Source organism: Leuciscus leuciscus, assembly GCF_965113295.1.
Source record: "Leuciscus leuciscus genome assembly, chromosome: 24".
Classification (NCBI taxonomy): Eukaryota; Metazoa; Chordata; class Actinopteri; order Cypriniformes; family Leuciscidae; genus Leuciscus; species Leuciscus leuciscus.
Genome location: NC_138723.1, coordinates 20,155,548 through 20,172,239, shown reverse-complemented (window position 1 = coordinate 20,172,239; position 16,692 = coordinate 20,155,548). Strand labels below are relative to the sequence as shown.

Here is a 16,692-nt window from a genome sequence, read left to right as displayed (position 1 = left end):
TTTTTGTTTCTTGGAAAAGATTTATTTATTTGCTATTTAATTATTTTTTTAATCTTCGAGGGCTTAAATCTTTGAAACCTCTATGCTAAAATATTGAGCTTGGTATCAAAAAACAGGTATAAGCCCAATTAGACTAAGCCTTAAATGTCTCATTAGCTAAGACGATGAAATCCATTCGTTGAATGGAAATAAAAACGCCATATCCGACTTTAATCGTCAGTTCGCAGGGTCAGTTCTGCTGACTCTTATCTCAGTAAATGACACTTTTATGGGTTAATAGTTCCCCAACTGCCTTCATCCTGAGACCTCTGCACTGCAGATAACGTCTCGCTGTTCTGGCACGTTACCAGCTCTAGGTGGCTCATGATGTTTGAGGAGGTACAGACGCAGTGCTATATAAGATGACTGTATCAACATAGCAGGATTACCATTGTAAATCTGGTTATATAAATGTAGTGTTTATTTTTTTAAAGTCTGGAGTTTGTGAGACTTTATTAACGATTCATTTGATTTATAGCACCTGGTCATAAGAGTCAGTGGAAGAGTTCAGCAACTCAATTATTAGACAACTCCATTGATTGATTCATTGTGAACTTAATTACTTTAGTTTTTATGCTTAGCCACCGAAGAGCAAAAGATGCAAAAGAAAGACACGTCATGATTTTTATTATCTAATGAGAGGTCTAAAATGGCTAACGTTTGGTTTTTCTTTTTCTTTTTTCATTAAAACCACCTTTTCATTTCCATTTATAATTTTAAACCAACATTAATTAAGCAGTTCTCTGTATATTTTGAGGCCATACAGTTCAGTAAATAAGTGAGATGTTAATTCAGTTTCCACTCACTGATTCAGCAATTCAATTAGTCAACTTTGGAGTTTGTGAGTCTTTTTTACTAATTAATTTCATTATAAAAACCTGCTCATACGAATCATTTGTTTGTGAATTGAATTACACTAGTTTGTTTTTATGCTTAGCCATCGAAAGCAGAATATGAAAAAGAAAGACATGTCATGATTTGGAGTGGTCTTAAAGCCACAATATGTAACTTTTTTGCTTTAAAAATAGCAAAAATCACTATCTATGTTATATATTTTTTTTAGTTGTGTACTTACATTATCCCGACTGTTTCCAACAACTTTCAAACCAGGAGAAATTTGTAATTTAATTCGAGAAACGTCCCGTTTCTTTATTTCCGTTTTGTCGCCGTCAATGGCGTCATATCCGCGTTGTCCCTGGTTTCCGCTCGTACTGCCATGGCAACCAGAGCTATGAACCAGAGCCCTCTGATAGTAACCAAAGCGACTGACGGTAGTTCGCAATGTCTATTTGCACGCTGTTGTTGTTTCGTTCAAACATTATGGACCATGGCAAGCAGACTTTGGATACAAAAGGAGAACTAAAACGAGAATCAATATCAGCGCGGTGTTTTCGAGATGCCTAGAGCTCCCATAGACAGTATATAAACGAGAGCTCCACGTCCGAGACTTCGACCGCTTCTACATGTACTTTATTAAACAGGTGAGAACATTTACATAAAACTAATCAATGTTATATAGCTCAACATGATGAAATGTTAGAATATGATCTGTATGTTATTCTAATGTTGATCTAGCAGACAAACTAACTTTCTCTACAGACAAACTAACACATACATTTCAACACATTCAAATGCAGTTTAGTGTGATAGTGTAATGTTAGACCAAGTGAAACAACGCTGCGTTACCTCACAAGTTTAATTTGTCTAATAAACTAACCTGTGACTGTGAGTAGTAATTCTGCACTCGCGTGTAACGTTAGTTCGGTAGAATGAAATGTCCATATTCCTTATATGATAGCTGATAGCTGTCTCTTAGCAATCCCGAACTGCTTCATATCACAGTCATGATAAAAGCATCGATGTATTCAGTCATCCATAAACATTATTAGATCCATAGATTAGATCGGTCGGCTTGACGTTGACGACAAGATCAATAATTCTTAGCAAATGTTGTGTCATCAAACTACGCCTTTGTTATTGTAAATAGGTTAGCGACCCCTAGTGGCGAAAAATTCCATACTGTACGTTTAAACAAAGAGTGGTTAAAATAAGGCTTTTCTTTTGTTTTCTGTTTGTTTATTTTTTTCAAACCTTAAAGTGATAGTCCATCCAAAAACGAAAAATATCCTCATGTCATTCCAAACTGGTTTGACTTTCCTTTTTTTTTTCTGCAGAATACATTGTACAATAGAACAGTTTCTGTTCCCATTGACTTCCATTGTATTTTTTGTCCATACAATGAAAGTCAATGGGAACCAAAACTGTTTTTCATTACAAGAACCTGCTCATAAGAATCATTTGTTTGTTATTTGAATTACATTAGTACAATCATTTGTTTTTATGCCTAGCCAGAAGAGCAAAGGATGCAAAAGAAAGACGTCTTGATCTGGATTATCTGATGAGTGAATTCAAAGAGGCTTTGGCTACTTTTTTTAATGACATCAGTACATCAGTAGTTTGCCCATCATAGAATATAAAAGTCCTTCTAATGGCCCCTCTGTTTCCAACTATATGAGCCTACACTTTTACGTTTGAAGGATGGCTGCCTGGACAGTCTTTCCCGCAAGAGTTGAGAGGTGATAACTAAAGGTTAAAGACAAATAGCATTAAGTGTTTCATTTTAACCGGCACATTTTGAAAGATTACCCGATTAGCTCTGCACTTTGCGGCACAGCTAGACCGCATAGATGAAGAGATTTAAAAGTCTGGAGTTGCTCAGAGAGATCAGATTACATTTAAAAGTTTTTCTACCCTCATTTAGCCTTCGAAACAAGTGAGGCAATTAGTTTATAGAGTAACTGCTCTAAGTGTTCTGTCCATCTTTAGTAACAAAGATTTTACTGCGATTGGCATGTCATCTGAGATAATGCAATGTTCTTTTCAGAATAAGAGCTGCTACTCGTCCGTCATCGCATTTGTATTCAAGACTTGACTGAAGTTTCCAAAAAGCTCACAGTTTCTGCTGCAGATAAATGTTATGAAATGTAACCTCCTAATGAAGGTAATGCAGCCTTATTAGACTTCAGGGAATGTGAGTGTTCAGATGAACCTGTACCTTGTGGCTTAACTTTCCAATTCGATTTTATGCTCTAATTTCTGGGTAGTTTGTTCCTCAGCCTACTTGCCAAATCCTCAGAGAGCTAAATTGATAGCATCCTTTGGCTTTGGGCCTTTCGGGCTGTGTCCGGGTTATGATCCAGGCCTGCGAAGAGAGAGAAGGAGAGAGATAACCCAGCAATGCCCTCCAGGATTTACTGTGACTGGGGAGGGGAGAGAGGAAGAGGGACTGGCACGGCGGAGGGGAGCGGGACGAGCCCGGAGGGAGCGCAGATCGCCTCGCTGCTCAGCATTGCGAGTCTGTTTAGTATTCCTGTCACGTCAGCTGGAGGGAGCGGCATTAAATTGGGATCAGGCAGATTAGAGTCTAATATAGCCAGCTATTAAAGGCTGCAAATGAGAGTGGTGGGTTACAGCCGGAGCCGGGGCCCCTCACCCAGTCTCACAGCTTCTCTCGGTCTCTCAAACAGGCTCCGCGAGGGGGAAAAAAAATACACTCACAAGAACACGGATAGGATAGGATAGGATATGATATGAGATAGGATATGGGATAGGATAGGATATGGGATAGAATAGGATGCTATTTTGACATTGTGTTTCTTGCATGCAACAACAAATAGAGCACAAGCTATGTCCGATTTGTGAACAAATTAGGATAGGATATAGGATAGGATAGGATAGGATAGGATAGGATAGGATAGGATAGAGTATGATATGGGATAGGATATGATAGGATAGGATAGGATAGGATAGGATAGGATAGGATAGGATAGAATATGACAGGATAGGATAGGAACAGAATAGGTTAGGATAGGATAGGATAGGATAGGAAATGGGATAGGATAGGATGCTATTTTGACATAGTGTTTCTTGCATGCAACAACGAACAGAGCACAAGCTATGATGTCAGATTTGTGAACAAATTAGGATAGGATATATAATGTAATATAATATAATATAAGATAAGATAAGATAATAATAGTATAGTATAGTATAGTATAGTATAGGATAGGATAGGATAGGATAGGATAGGATAGGATAGGATAAGATAGGAAATGATTGGATGCTATTTTGACATAGTGTTTCTTGCATGCAACAACCAACAGAGCACAAGCTATGATGTCCGATTTGTGAACAAATTACTCTTATGAATATATATGCGGAAAATTATTATTTTAACCCTCATTCTGAGGCTCTGTCTGGAAAGATCCAATTTTAAGGGGCGACTCCTTTTAGGGCCTGTCCACACGGAGATGCGTTCCGCTGTATACGTATACATTTTTTATCGTATTGGCGTTTCGTCCACACGGATCCGGCGTTTTCGCAGACTGAAACCGCTATTTTTTGAAACCGGGTCCCAAGGTGGATAAATCTGAAAACGCCGCCCTTGCGTTTTCGTGTGTACAGCCAATCCGTACATTTTGTGAAACGATGATGTCATCACACCAAGTGTCAACTAGTCAGACACCGTTAAGTCACAGCAACTACATTTATGGTTTTTCATATTGTTCAACAAAGTTCTTGTTTAAAAAAGAAAAAAGAAAAGAAAAAAATAAGCTACTGTGCCTAATATTATTGTTGTATACAGCGCGCAAGGTTTATGCGCATGCTTTAAGTCTTCTTCTCCGTTTTTAGTGTATGTCTGTGGCAGAATTACAGCGCCACATACTGGTCTGGCATGTATACTACATCGTTTTGAGTCGGTTTCAGTGGTTTCGTGTGTACGCAGATATTTCTTGAGACGCCGCCGTGTTTAGGGAATTTTTTTTTTTGAACGGGAAAAAAAAAAATCGGATAGGGAAAGCTCTGGCTTCGTGTGGATGTGGCCTTAGTGCTGTCCATAAACAGCCACTGTTATGATTGGCTAACGTCAATGCATAGGACAAAGTATCAATGCCCCCTCGCTATTGCACGCGAGCAAGTGTTTTATTGCGATCAATAATTTACAGACAAAGAATCAGATATCAGGATTTACTTCTGAAATTTCTTTTCATTGAGCAATCTTGAAAAAAATGTATGAATTGATAATAATAATAAATGTTTCTTGAGCAGCAAATCAGCATATTATAATTATTTCTGAAGGATCAAGTGACACTGAAGACGAGTAATTATGCTGAAAATTTAGCTTTGACATCACAGGAATAAATTACATTTAAAATAACTTTTCTGTTTTAATATATTTAAAAAGTTTAATAACATTTCATAATAATTTTTTTTCACTGTATTTATGCTCAAATAAATGCAGCCTTGGTGAGAATAAAAAGTATTTCCCCCCCAAAAAACTTGTATTAAAAGATACATAAAAAAAAAATACCATGCATAAATAAATATTGTTCCAAAACAGTGACATAAGTTTATATGACACAAATGCAATCAGGATCACTACAATGACAACATCAAATGGGACCATAACCACTTTTAAACAACTGAACAATTCTTTAATTTGCCAACTAAAACATCTCCTAAATGTTTCATTTTGGGATCCTACTGCTCCCTAGTGTTTTTTATATGCTGTCCTTATTGACTTAAAGCGTGACCCTTAATCATTTGTTGTGGTGATGTTGTTTTCTTTTTAATTGAATCTGTGTGTCAGGCTAGGCTTAGCTTTCAAGAGGCTGAGCTGAGTGAATTTGAGCTTTCATTAGGTTTGCTCTTCAGCAGAAGCCTCTCTCTGGACAGGCTTAAACCAGTGCAAACATATTCATCCTCTGATGATACAGGAAATGTTAATGCTGTTAACATGACAAATGTCAACTTGCTAGAAGAAACCTTTAGACAGAGCCTATGCCTACAATCAAATGAAGATGACAAAGATTATATATTCTGCTGTGTAATGTCATCTGTCCTGACTGAACCAATTAAACTGGTTATTTTCTTCTTAACCTGTTATTATATTAAATACTGGTGACTGGCTTACTGCATAATCCACAGTATATACTCTCTAATTCCTTCAGAATATGTGAAACATGATGTGTGGAAAGATATATACAATAGGATTATGGTTAATACGAATTATCATGCTCATAAGGCTGCATTAATTTACGCATGATACAGTAAATTATGAATACTATAAAAAATACAGTAATAAAATTTAATATGATCTCTTTCTGTGTCCGGCAGACATCCTCTTTTCCCTCTTCTGGCGTTGCTGTTTGAGAAGTGTGAGCAAGCAACACAGGGCTCAGAATGCATCACCTCCGCCAGCTTTGACGTCGACATCGAGAACTTCGTCCACCAGCAAGAGCAGGACCACAAGCCTTTCTTCAGTGAGGACCCTGAACTAGACAACCTGGTAAACACTTATGTCTCTCGTTGCTTTATTTGTGTCAAGTTCAGCTGTTTACCTGCTCTTAAAAACTTGTTTACTTCCTGTACTTAAATGTCATATTTGCACTGCCCTCTGCTGGCATATTTGTACTGTATACTTTAAATTCTGAGGTAGTTTGTTGCTTACAATATCATTAAAACGACTAGGAATAAACAATGTTTTATTGAAAAAAGAGGTGTTAGTCACAATGACACTCGCTCACCTCTAGTCCGTAGCTCTTTTTTCCCCTCTATTGTTCTCGTTTCCTCTAACTCTCTCCCTCATATTCATCATCTCTTCTCTTCTGTGCCCTGCAAGACAGTTAACAGTAATTAGAAATTAAGGGAAGGAGGAAGAAAAAGGTCACTGTTCATCATTACCGGGGCACTCGGCCGACTAGCGCTGCTCAGTCAATTAACTCTGCATCTGTGTGCTTTACGACACACTGGTCACACACACGAGTCTTCCGTTCACTAACTCTTCACCACGACAGTTATAGCGCCCGCGCTGCGCTTCGTTCTCGCCTCAGAGAGATGGCACTGAGCCCTGATTAAACGAGCTGCAGTAATTGGCAGATTTATCTCCTCCTTGGCAAAGCATTTTTTAGCCCATTTGGTCGTCCTTGAGTTCTGACTTTGGGCGGTGACTATTTGAATGTCGGGTAGTTGGAACTGAAAGTTCAGTCCCGTCCAACTGTATCAGCAGAACTCGAAAGTGTTTGTAGCATTAAGCAACGCAACCAGGCAAGCAGTGGCAGGGAGGCCTGGCTAGCTATATATATATATACATATATACATACATATATATATATATATATATATATATATATATATATATATATATATATATATATATTAAAGGTTATGTAAATAATTCCCTTAATAAATGAAATTCCTTTATTATTTACTTATCTTTTTTTTCCAGAATGTCATAGCTGCTCTTTTTATTTATTTATTTTTATATAAATAAAAAAAATCACTATAAAGTATAAAAAGTGACCCATAATAGTGCAAAATTGTTTGAGCTGCTTTAAAACAATCTGTAAAAAGCGCTATATAAATAAATTTGACTTGACTTGACAATACTGTGTATTCAAAGTATCCTGAATTCCTATTATAGCTTAGTTTGAGGAACATATGCTACTTCAAGTTCAAAATCCTCCCTTTGGTATTTAAATGAATGAATAAATAAATACAATTATTTATTTATTTATTTCAGGTTGTATCATCTCCTTTTGGCTGTTTGATGCTGTATCTTAAATTTCGTTTTCAGTACTGGCATCTTGCTAAATTAAATTAATTAAATATAAACATTTGATTAAAAACTGAAATGTTGAGGTTGAAACTAAAGAACTAAAACTGAAATAATTATAAATTATAGCTAAATATAATAAAAAACTAATAAAAAGTAAAAGAATGTAAGCTAAAACTTAAATTAAATTTAAAATGAAAACTGAAAATATTAAATTAAAAGCTAATTTAAAATAGTCTTAAATAAATACTATAGTAGTATGTACTGTATATACGTAAATATCAGTAAAATACCTGTAACACCTTTGTAAACTGCTTCCTGTATCATTTGTTGTGTGTTGACATAGCAATGTTGGGGAAAGTTACTTTTAAAGGTAATGTGTTACAATAGTGTGTGTTACTCCCTAAAAAAGTAACTAATTGCATTACTTAGTTACTTTTTATGGAAAGAAATGCGTTGCGTTACTTTTGCGTTACTTTTTCAAACCTGGGATTGGCTTGGTTGTTTGTTTTTTAATAACACAAAAAAAGTTCTGTTTTTGGCAAATATAAAGGCCCCTCATTAGAAAAAGTGAAATGAATACACATCAGGCTGAAGAAAAAGCAAAATTACGCCTGTACAGTAGAGGGTGCAGCTCAAACAAACCTTTAAAACAAATGCAGAAGAAAATTCAACACTCTTACTTCAGCCATAAAAACAAAAAAAATTGAACACAAATGTGATGTTAAACTAAAGTCAATTTCATATTGTTGAATTGGATCATCGAAGGTCAGCTGCAAAGACATTGGTTAATAAAGTGAGATTAAATCCATAAAGTATATTTGTATTACCTAACAAAATTATTGCAGTTTTGTGTTATATCCTGAATTTGCATTTCAGTTTTTATTTATTTTGAGAAATACTGAATATGTTTTTGTGCAAGTGAGATGAGTAAATGCTCACATTTAGTCTAGAACTACAATAACCCTTATGTTTACGAAGCGCACACAACATTTCTCTCAAAACAAGGACTTTACTAATTACTTGAGTAACAGTAATCTGATTACATAACTCACGTTACTTGTAATGCGTTACCCCCAACACTGTGACACAGATGGTGAAGGCGATCCAGGTGTTGCGGATCCACCTGCTGGAGCTGGAGAAGGTGAACGAGCTCTGTAAAGACTTCTGCAACCGTTACATCACCTGCCTCAAGACCAAGATGCACAGTGACAATCTGCTACGGAACGACCTGGGCGGCCCGTATTCACCATCACAGACCAACCTCGGTCTGCAGCAGGTGACTGACAGACCTTCAGTCTAAAGGCTAAAGGTTGTTTCTAACACATAAACACAGTGTCATATGAATGCACACACTCTCACAGCAGTAACATTTACACTTGCACGAACACAAGCTCTTCTCCCGGGGATGCAAAAGGTCACATCTGGCTTGCCCTTGCTGCTCCTGCTGAACTTTGCTGACCTCTGCGTGAGAAGACTTAAAGCACACACTTTTGGATGTTTTATCTAGGACTGTCAATCAATTATAACGGAATTAAAATGGCAATCAAATGATCAGATTAATCGGAATTAATCACATATGCACTACTGTTCAAAAGTTTGGGGTCAGTGATTAAAAAAAGAAAGAAATGAATACTTTTATTTAGCAAGGATACATTAAACTGATTGAAAGACAATAGCATTGAAGACATTTATAATGTTACAAAAGATTTCTATTTCAAATAAATGCTGTTCTTTTGAACGTCTATTCATCATAGAATCCTGAAAAAATTATATTAAAACAATATTAAGCAGCACAACAGTTTTCATAATTGATGTTAATAAGGAATGTTTCTTAAGCACGAAACTTCATCTAGAATCTAGAATAATAGTGCGTGCTTATCTGTCACTTTAAATGCTCCAGCTCGTTACAGCAGGATGGATTCTGATTGGCTGTTAATGTTTTTATCGTTCATCAGCTAGATAAAATCATTCTGAAAGTGTTTCCAACGATATCGTTTCTCTGTGCCGTTATCGTTATAGCTGTTGGGTTGGACTGTGGATAATCTTTCAAATTTAGAACGTTTTTTAGAACTATATCTTTATAGTTATCATCCTTGGTGTGAACGCGCCTTTAGTTTCCTTGTTTTAATTAATCTCCTTGTTTTAGTAAATCCCGGCCATATTGAACTAATTTGTTCCCTCGTTTTGACTGAACTATAAAAAGGGAACAAATTATTAGAACATGGCCGAGATTTAGTAAAACAAGGGAATTAATTATTATATTGTGTGCATGATTTACTTAAAACGAGGGAAATAATTAGTAAAACGTGCTGACGTATTAGTAATTTGTGGGAACAAACTGTTAATTCATGGCCACGATGTCATGTGCAGGGTTCTGTATAATAGAGAGACTTTTTTCAGAAACATTAATATCAATCTTACCCTCTTACAGAAAAGCCCCCAAATGAAGATAATTTAGGCCATTATATTTTGTTTGTTTTATTTCCATGTTATATCATTGATACCTTATTATGGAATTTACAGGCATAATTATTGTGTGTTAATTTATATTGGGTTCATTTAAATAATATTTAAATAATAAATAACATTATAATGACACATATTAAATAATATTATGTTTACAATGTTCACAACATTTCTTACAAAGTCATATTCCCCAAGAAATTCACACGTGGACACTAATTTCTATTTCCTCCTCCTCTTACAGGACCTGCTTCAAAACTCATCCCCATCCCTCACCTCTGTCTCCAGCACGATAAACCCCTCTGGGATCGTAGTCCCTGCCGGTTCGCTGCAACAGAACAACGTTGCCATGACCACTATCAACTCTCAGGTGGTCTCAGGTGAGGAGGCCAATCATCAGTCCCTTTGCTCGCTCCAAAGTCAGACATCTCAGCATTCGGAACAGCTTTCCTTTCCAAATTCGTGAAAGTAATGCACATTATCTTCATTTGTATAGCTTTTTCTGACTAATTTGACTCCCATTGTGAGTACAGAATGTCTAATTACTGTGAAATCGAGCTAATTAGCAGTAAAACAAGAACTCCTTGTTCTCTTCTTGATCCGTTCCGAGTACACTTTTGTTTTATTTGGCGCAGTGAACAGGAGGTGAATTGGCATTACAGTATTTCAACAACAGGCAGGTAGAGTCTGTAATAACCTCAGTCCTGTGTCTGTGACTGATTCCCACAGGTGGGACGCTGTATCAACCGGTGGCAATGCTTACCTCACAGGGGCAGGTGTTAACCCAGGGGTTACCACAGGGAACCATCCAAATCCAAAACAATCAGGTGAGGGAAACCGCTTGACAGACAACACTTGCTGTTCTGCTTTGATGCAGAGAAACTGCAGGGCTGTATATTCACAACTAATTCTGGTGAATTATTTCTAGACCACAACACCATGTCTACACGGAATCACTGCTGTTGCAAAGAAGCATTCTATAGCCTGAGGCTTTCAGTTTACGGACGCCCTGTTTTTTTTACATTCTACTCCATCCACTTTTTTTCTGTCTATATGAAATATTACTAAATTATTTACAAATGTACACATAAATATTATTTGTTATGCATTTACATGGCTTCAGACAGTTGCAGTGGCATATTTTGATCATTTTTGATGTCTGCTTATGATGTCTATGGCCTACTAATTTAAATTTAACATTGGCCCTTATTCATAAAACACAAGCAGAACAAATTTCGGTGTAAATAATTAATAACTCCATTCATACATTCAACCCCATTGAAGTGGATGCAATTTATAAATTGTTTTACATAATTGTTTTACATAAGTTTATGCAGATTTTTTGTTGTCCTTTCTCTTCACAAATAAGACACAGAGGGGGAGGGGGGGGGATTTATTAATGTAAAACTTATTTGTCAAACATTATTTAATTATTAATTAAAATAAACATTTTATTTAAAAATGTATATATATATATAGATTTTTTTTTTTATTATATACAGTACATGTATGTATGTATGTATGTATATATATATATATATACATTTTTATACATTATCTATATTTTTATATTTTATATTAATGTATATATACAGTATATATATATTTTTTTAAATTATAATATATATATATATATATATATATATATATATACATACATACATACACTGTATATAATGAAAAAAAAATCATTTTTAAATAAATCAGAGTAATCAAATTAACCATAATTAATTACTAATATATATATATATATATATATATATATATTGCAATTAATTATATAATTTATATATTTATCCCACAATGTAAATTAATAATGGACTTTGCATGATTTTTTTTATTTTGAATTAATGTTATTTTAATTTAACTGTTGCCTTAGTCAGAGCTAAACCTGATTGGTCCATTTGTTAGCAAAACCCCTAAGGTGACGTGTCACATTAATGCTCATAGATAACCTCATGATGCATTGGTTGCTTCAAGTATAGACATGATGCAGTTTATTTAGCAAATCTAGAGCTGTTAGTTAGTATTTTCTTTGCTGTCAAGTATGAGTCAGGTTAGTCAGGGTTTGACAGACAGCTGGAGTCTGTGCGGATCCCCAACATTGGGCCGAGGTGCTTCACTACACGCAAGCTGGGAATAGAGTTCTGCCCGTAGCTACTTCTCCGACAAGCTTTCAGTAATAATACCCCTGCATGAAGCCTCCAATTAATTCACCCTGCTTCCTGAATCACACACTCTCCCCCAATGTGTGTGTGTGTGTGTGTGTGTGTGTGTGTGTGTGTGTGTGTGTGTATTTTGAGTAGAGGAATGGGGAAAGAACCACATGACACCCAGCTGCAAATGTAATGAGGAGGTTGTTTTTAGAGCTTGATTATTATTTATTTATTTAAAAAATTTTAAATCAGTGGGGAGCTGCTGCTTTTTATGGCTTTCAGTGGCAATGGTAGCATGAAATTAATTATCCCTATTTTCAAAGTGGAAATGTTAATTTTTCCTTTTCTTCTTTTATTAATTTATTTATTCGCACACAGAGCTCTCGTAGATTATGCATCTTAAACGTCTCTGAAATGTTAATGTGCCAGTCTCAGAATGCCGTAAACCAAAGGAAAATAAATAGTTAATTTAGCACGCATCCTTTAAATAGTCACTCTCGAACTCTTGCATTTTCGCTCGCCTTACATTAATCGTACTTCATAAGTTTGATGAAAAAAAATAAAAAAAATTGACGACGTTTTCTGCAGCTCTTTGAGTTGATGAAAGGCTTCTGTAAATGCACCCTCCTTGGCTTTAATTTTAGGTATCATTACCCATTGCGTTGCTATGGTGACTGAAGGCATTCCTGCCCTTGCCAAAGAAATGGTGACTGGCGACTCTCTTTGTTTCCGTGGCAACTATCCCTTTCTCTCCCCCACTCACTTTCTCGTCTCTCTTCTCTCTTTCTTCCAAGGTGAACCTGGACTTGTCCTCACTCTTGGACGCCGATGACAAGAAATCAAAAAACAAACGAGGCGTCCTTCCCAAACATGCCACAAACATTATGCGTTCCTGGCTCTTCCAGCATCTCATGGTGAGAAAAAGGAAGTTCTCCTCTCCCATTATTGCCCTACAAGCCAAAGAGGAGTTTAAAATGCATTGCATTTCAATCATATCTGGTTCTTGATTTCATGATCTCACTCCAATGAGATAAAGACTAACATATACAGTTACCTCAGAAGACTAAAAATAAAGGCACACCATTTAAATAATACCTTATAACATTTTTGTATCCCAATTTTGTTTTCCAGCATCCTTATCCTACAGAAGATGAGAAAAGACAAATCGCAGCACAAACAAATCTTACCTTATTACAGGTGAACAACTGGTAAGAATGACTAGTTTGTTGCATTAGTGTAATCCACAGCAAAATGGCGCCATCTAATGGTCACGAACAAAATCACAAACCTTGTTTATGATTAGCAAATAGTATCTAATAAAAATCCTGGTATATGTCTTATATCAGTGTCCTTTTTCTCTCTCTCTCTCTCTCTCTCTCTCTCTCTCTCTTTGAAAGGTTTATCAATGCTCGCAGGCGTATACTGCAACCCATGTTGGATGCCAGTAATCCTGACCCTGCCCCCAAAGCCAAGAAGATGAAATCTCAGCACAGACCCACACAGCGCTTCTGGCCCGACTCCATTGTAGCTGGAGTCCTGCAGACACACGGATCCCACTCGGCAAACAATTCAGACAGTCAGTAATATCAACATATTATCTCATGGCAGATATTATGAACATTCTAGATATTATATATACTGAACTGAATACTAAACATTAAAAATGACAAAATATGAATCATTAAAGGACTAATTTAGTGATTTTACAAAATTAGTTTATTATATTTCTGTCTGAGTTGAATATATCCTCAGACTTAAAATCCCCACTGTGTCCCACTGCAGCTATATAAATGGAAATGATATATATATATATATATATGAAGAGTTCAGATGCAAAAGCCTCTAAGTGCCATCTGAAATTTTCTTCTTGAATGATCATTTTTATCAAGCTTGTATATTTAAGTTCAATAATTTCACTTAAATGGCAATGAAAATTACCTATTAATTGTCATTTAAGTGAAATTACTTAACTTAAATATACAAGCTTTATAAAAATGATCATTCTAGAAGAAAATTTCAGATGGCACTTAGAGGCTTTTGCATCTGAACTCTTCATATATATATATATAAATCTTTGTATTTTGTATAATTTATCATATATGTATATGTGAAGAGTTCAGATGCAAAAGCCTCTAAATGCCATCTGAAATTTTCTTCTAGAATGATCATTTTTATCAAGCTCGTATATTTAAGTTCAATAATTTCACTTAAATGGCAATGCAAATTACCTATTAATTGTCATTTAAGTGAAATTACTGAACTTAAATATACAAGCTTTATAAAAATGATCATTCTAGAAGAAAATTTCAGACGGCACTTAGAGGCTTTTGCATCTGAACTCTTCATACATATATATATATATATATATATATATATATATATATATATATAACAACAAGGATGCATTAAATTGATCAAAAGTGACAGTAAAGTTAAAGATATTTATCATTTCTATTTCATTTCTAATTGTGTTTATAATGCCTTTATTATAAAAAAAATGTTTTAAATGCTGTTCTTTAAAACTTTCTATTCATCAAATAATCCTGACAAAAAATAGGACTCTTTCCACAAAAATATTAAGCAGCACAACTGTTTCAACACTGATAATTATAACAAATGTTTGAGTACCAAATCATCATATTAGAATAATTTCTGAAGGATCATGTGATTTCTAAAGGATCAGCTTTGCCTTATTTTAAATACATTTAAAAAATCTTACCGATCCCAAACTTTTGAACAGTTGTATATATATGGAAGTGTGTTGCTGACAATTGATGTTTTTGCATATGTTACTATAACAACGGCCCGGTTTCACAGACAGGGTTTAGATTATGCCAGGATTAGGCCTTAGTTCAATTAGGACATTTAAGTAGTTTTTTATAAACGTTCATCAGAAAAAAATATTACATATTACATATTTTATTAACATTTATTGACATATTAAAACAGATCAGTTTTAAATCAGACTAACTTAAGCCTTGTCTGTGAAACTGGAGCTATATGTAATACGTTTTTGCAATTGACTCTTTGTGTTTCTACATGTGTTTGTTAGATTCTCTGGGCATGGACGGCCTGCAGCCTCTGTCCTCTGATTCCGCCACACTGGCGATGCAGCAAGCCATGCTGGGAGGAACTGACGACTCCATGGACGGCACGGAAGAGGACGACGAAGAAGAGGAGGAAGAAGAGGGAATCGATGAGGAGGAAGATGAAGAAGAAGATGACGAAAGCGAGGGAGGCAGACAGATGGTTCGGAGAGATCTGGGCCTCAATCACAACGAAGGACTCGAATAAAGGATCAGATCGACGAAAATGACATAATTGACTTAACTCTTACTCATCCCCATGGCAACACATCTCAACACTGCCTGAATGGTTTCCAGTGGACACTAAGTGCCATGGATCGTCCAATCAGAATGAAGAGGAGGGGCCTGCTATGGACTTGATGAATAGCTAAAATTCATGTTAAAGTGAGAATTTGAAGGAGGACAGAACATTGTGCAAAGAACGTACTGTACATTGGGCCGTCAAGCAACTGGTCATGCTACTCACATTCATATAATGCATTTAAGCCTTACTTTGTTTATTATGTCTCTTTGGTTCTCAGGTGTCTTAGCATGACATAATGTCTACCCTCTTACAGTCATATTGATAACCATGCAATGAGTGGATGTTTTAGGCATGTTCTTTTTTTTTTCCTTTTCCTTTTTGTAGATTTAACAAAATATTCAATCTTTGAGGTTTTAAAAAAAGAAACAAACAATCTAAATGCCTGACAGCACAATGTATGTACATTTGATAGTGATGCATTTTACCCGGACACTTCATATTTATTTTATAAACTGTCAAAAGGCAGTGGCACAATCAACAAGGATGCTGTCCGCTGGATTCACCGGCTGAGCAAATAAACATCAGCCTTGTTTAAGACAAACGCATGTTGAAAGACTCGACCAGTGCCAAGCATCTCTTCCACGCAAGGAACAAAACTCTCGTGCCCTTCTGAAACCGTATAGGACCTACAAATGAAGTTTACTGAAGAACACTGCAGGAAAAAAAAGACTTATTTACAGGTGCGTATCACACCCTGAAACGCCCCTCTTTATTTTATGTGAAGGACGAAACAAAAAACTGTGAAGATATTTCTGAGCTTTTCAGCTAACTGTGTCTACAGATTTAATCACCTGTGTCTGATGTGATGTTTAGAAAAGACAGAGGATGTTTCTGAATGTTATTGCAGTTGGTCTTTGTGAAGTACATGTTTCTCATTATTCTTTTCTTGTTTTTTTTGTTTTTTTTATTGTTCTTCCAGAGCAAGTGATGATAGGGGAGCTTTTTAATTATTTGTTTGTATACATTGTTGTCATAATCTATTGTGTTTCAGTAGACCATTTTTGATAATTAAAAACTATGACTCGA

General features: G+C 35.6%; 1 protein-coding gene across 2 annotated transcripts in view; it reads left to right on the top strand.

The window, feature by feature from the left end:
* The window catches only part of LOC309489469 (homeobox protein PKNOX2-like), a 75,480-nt gene extending 58,788 nt beyond the window's left edge, over window positions 1-16,692 (top strand). For both annotated transcript variants that reach the window (XM_082158266.1, XM_082158267.1), the window contains exons 5-12: window positions 6,217-6,388; window positions 8,748-8,933; window positions 10,365-10,500; window positions 10,850-10,947; window positions 13,071-13,190; window positions 13,408-13,484; window positions 13,674-13,852; window positions 15,329-16,692. In XM_082158266.1, the coding sequence (XP_082014392.1) occupies window positions 6,217-6,388; window positions 8,748-8,933; window positions 10,365-10,500; window positions 10,850-10,947; window positions 13,071-13,190; window positions 13,408-13,484; window positions 13,674-13,852; window positions 15,329-15,570 (1,210 nt within the window). In that variant the 3' untranslated portion in view covers window positions 15,571-16,692. The remainder of the gene's footprint in view (window positions 1-6,216; window positions 6,389-8,747; window positions 8,934-10,364; window positions 10,501-10,849; window positions 10,948-13,070; window positions 13,191-13,407; window positions 13,485-13,673; window positions 13,853-15,328) is intronic.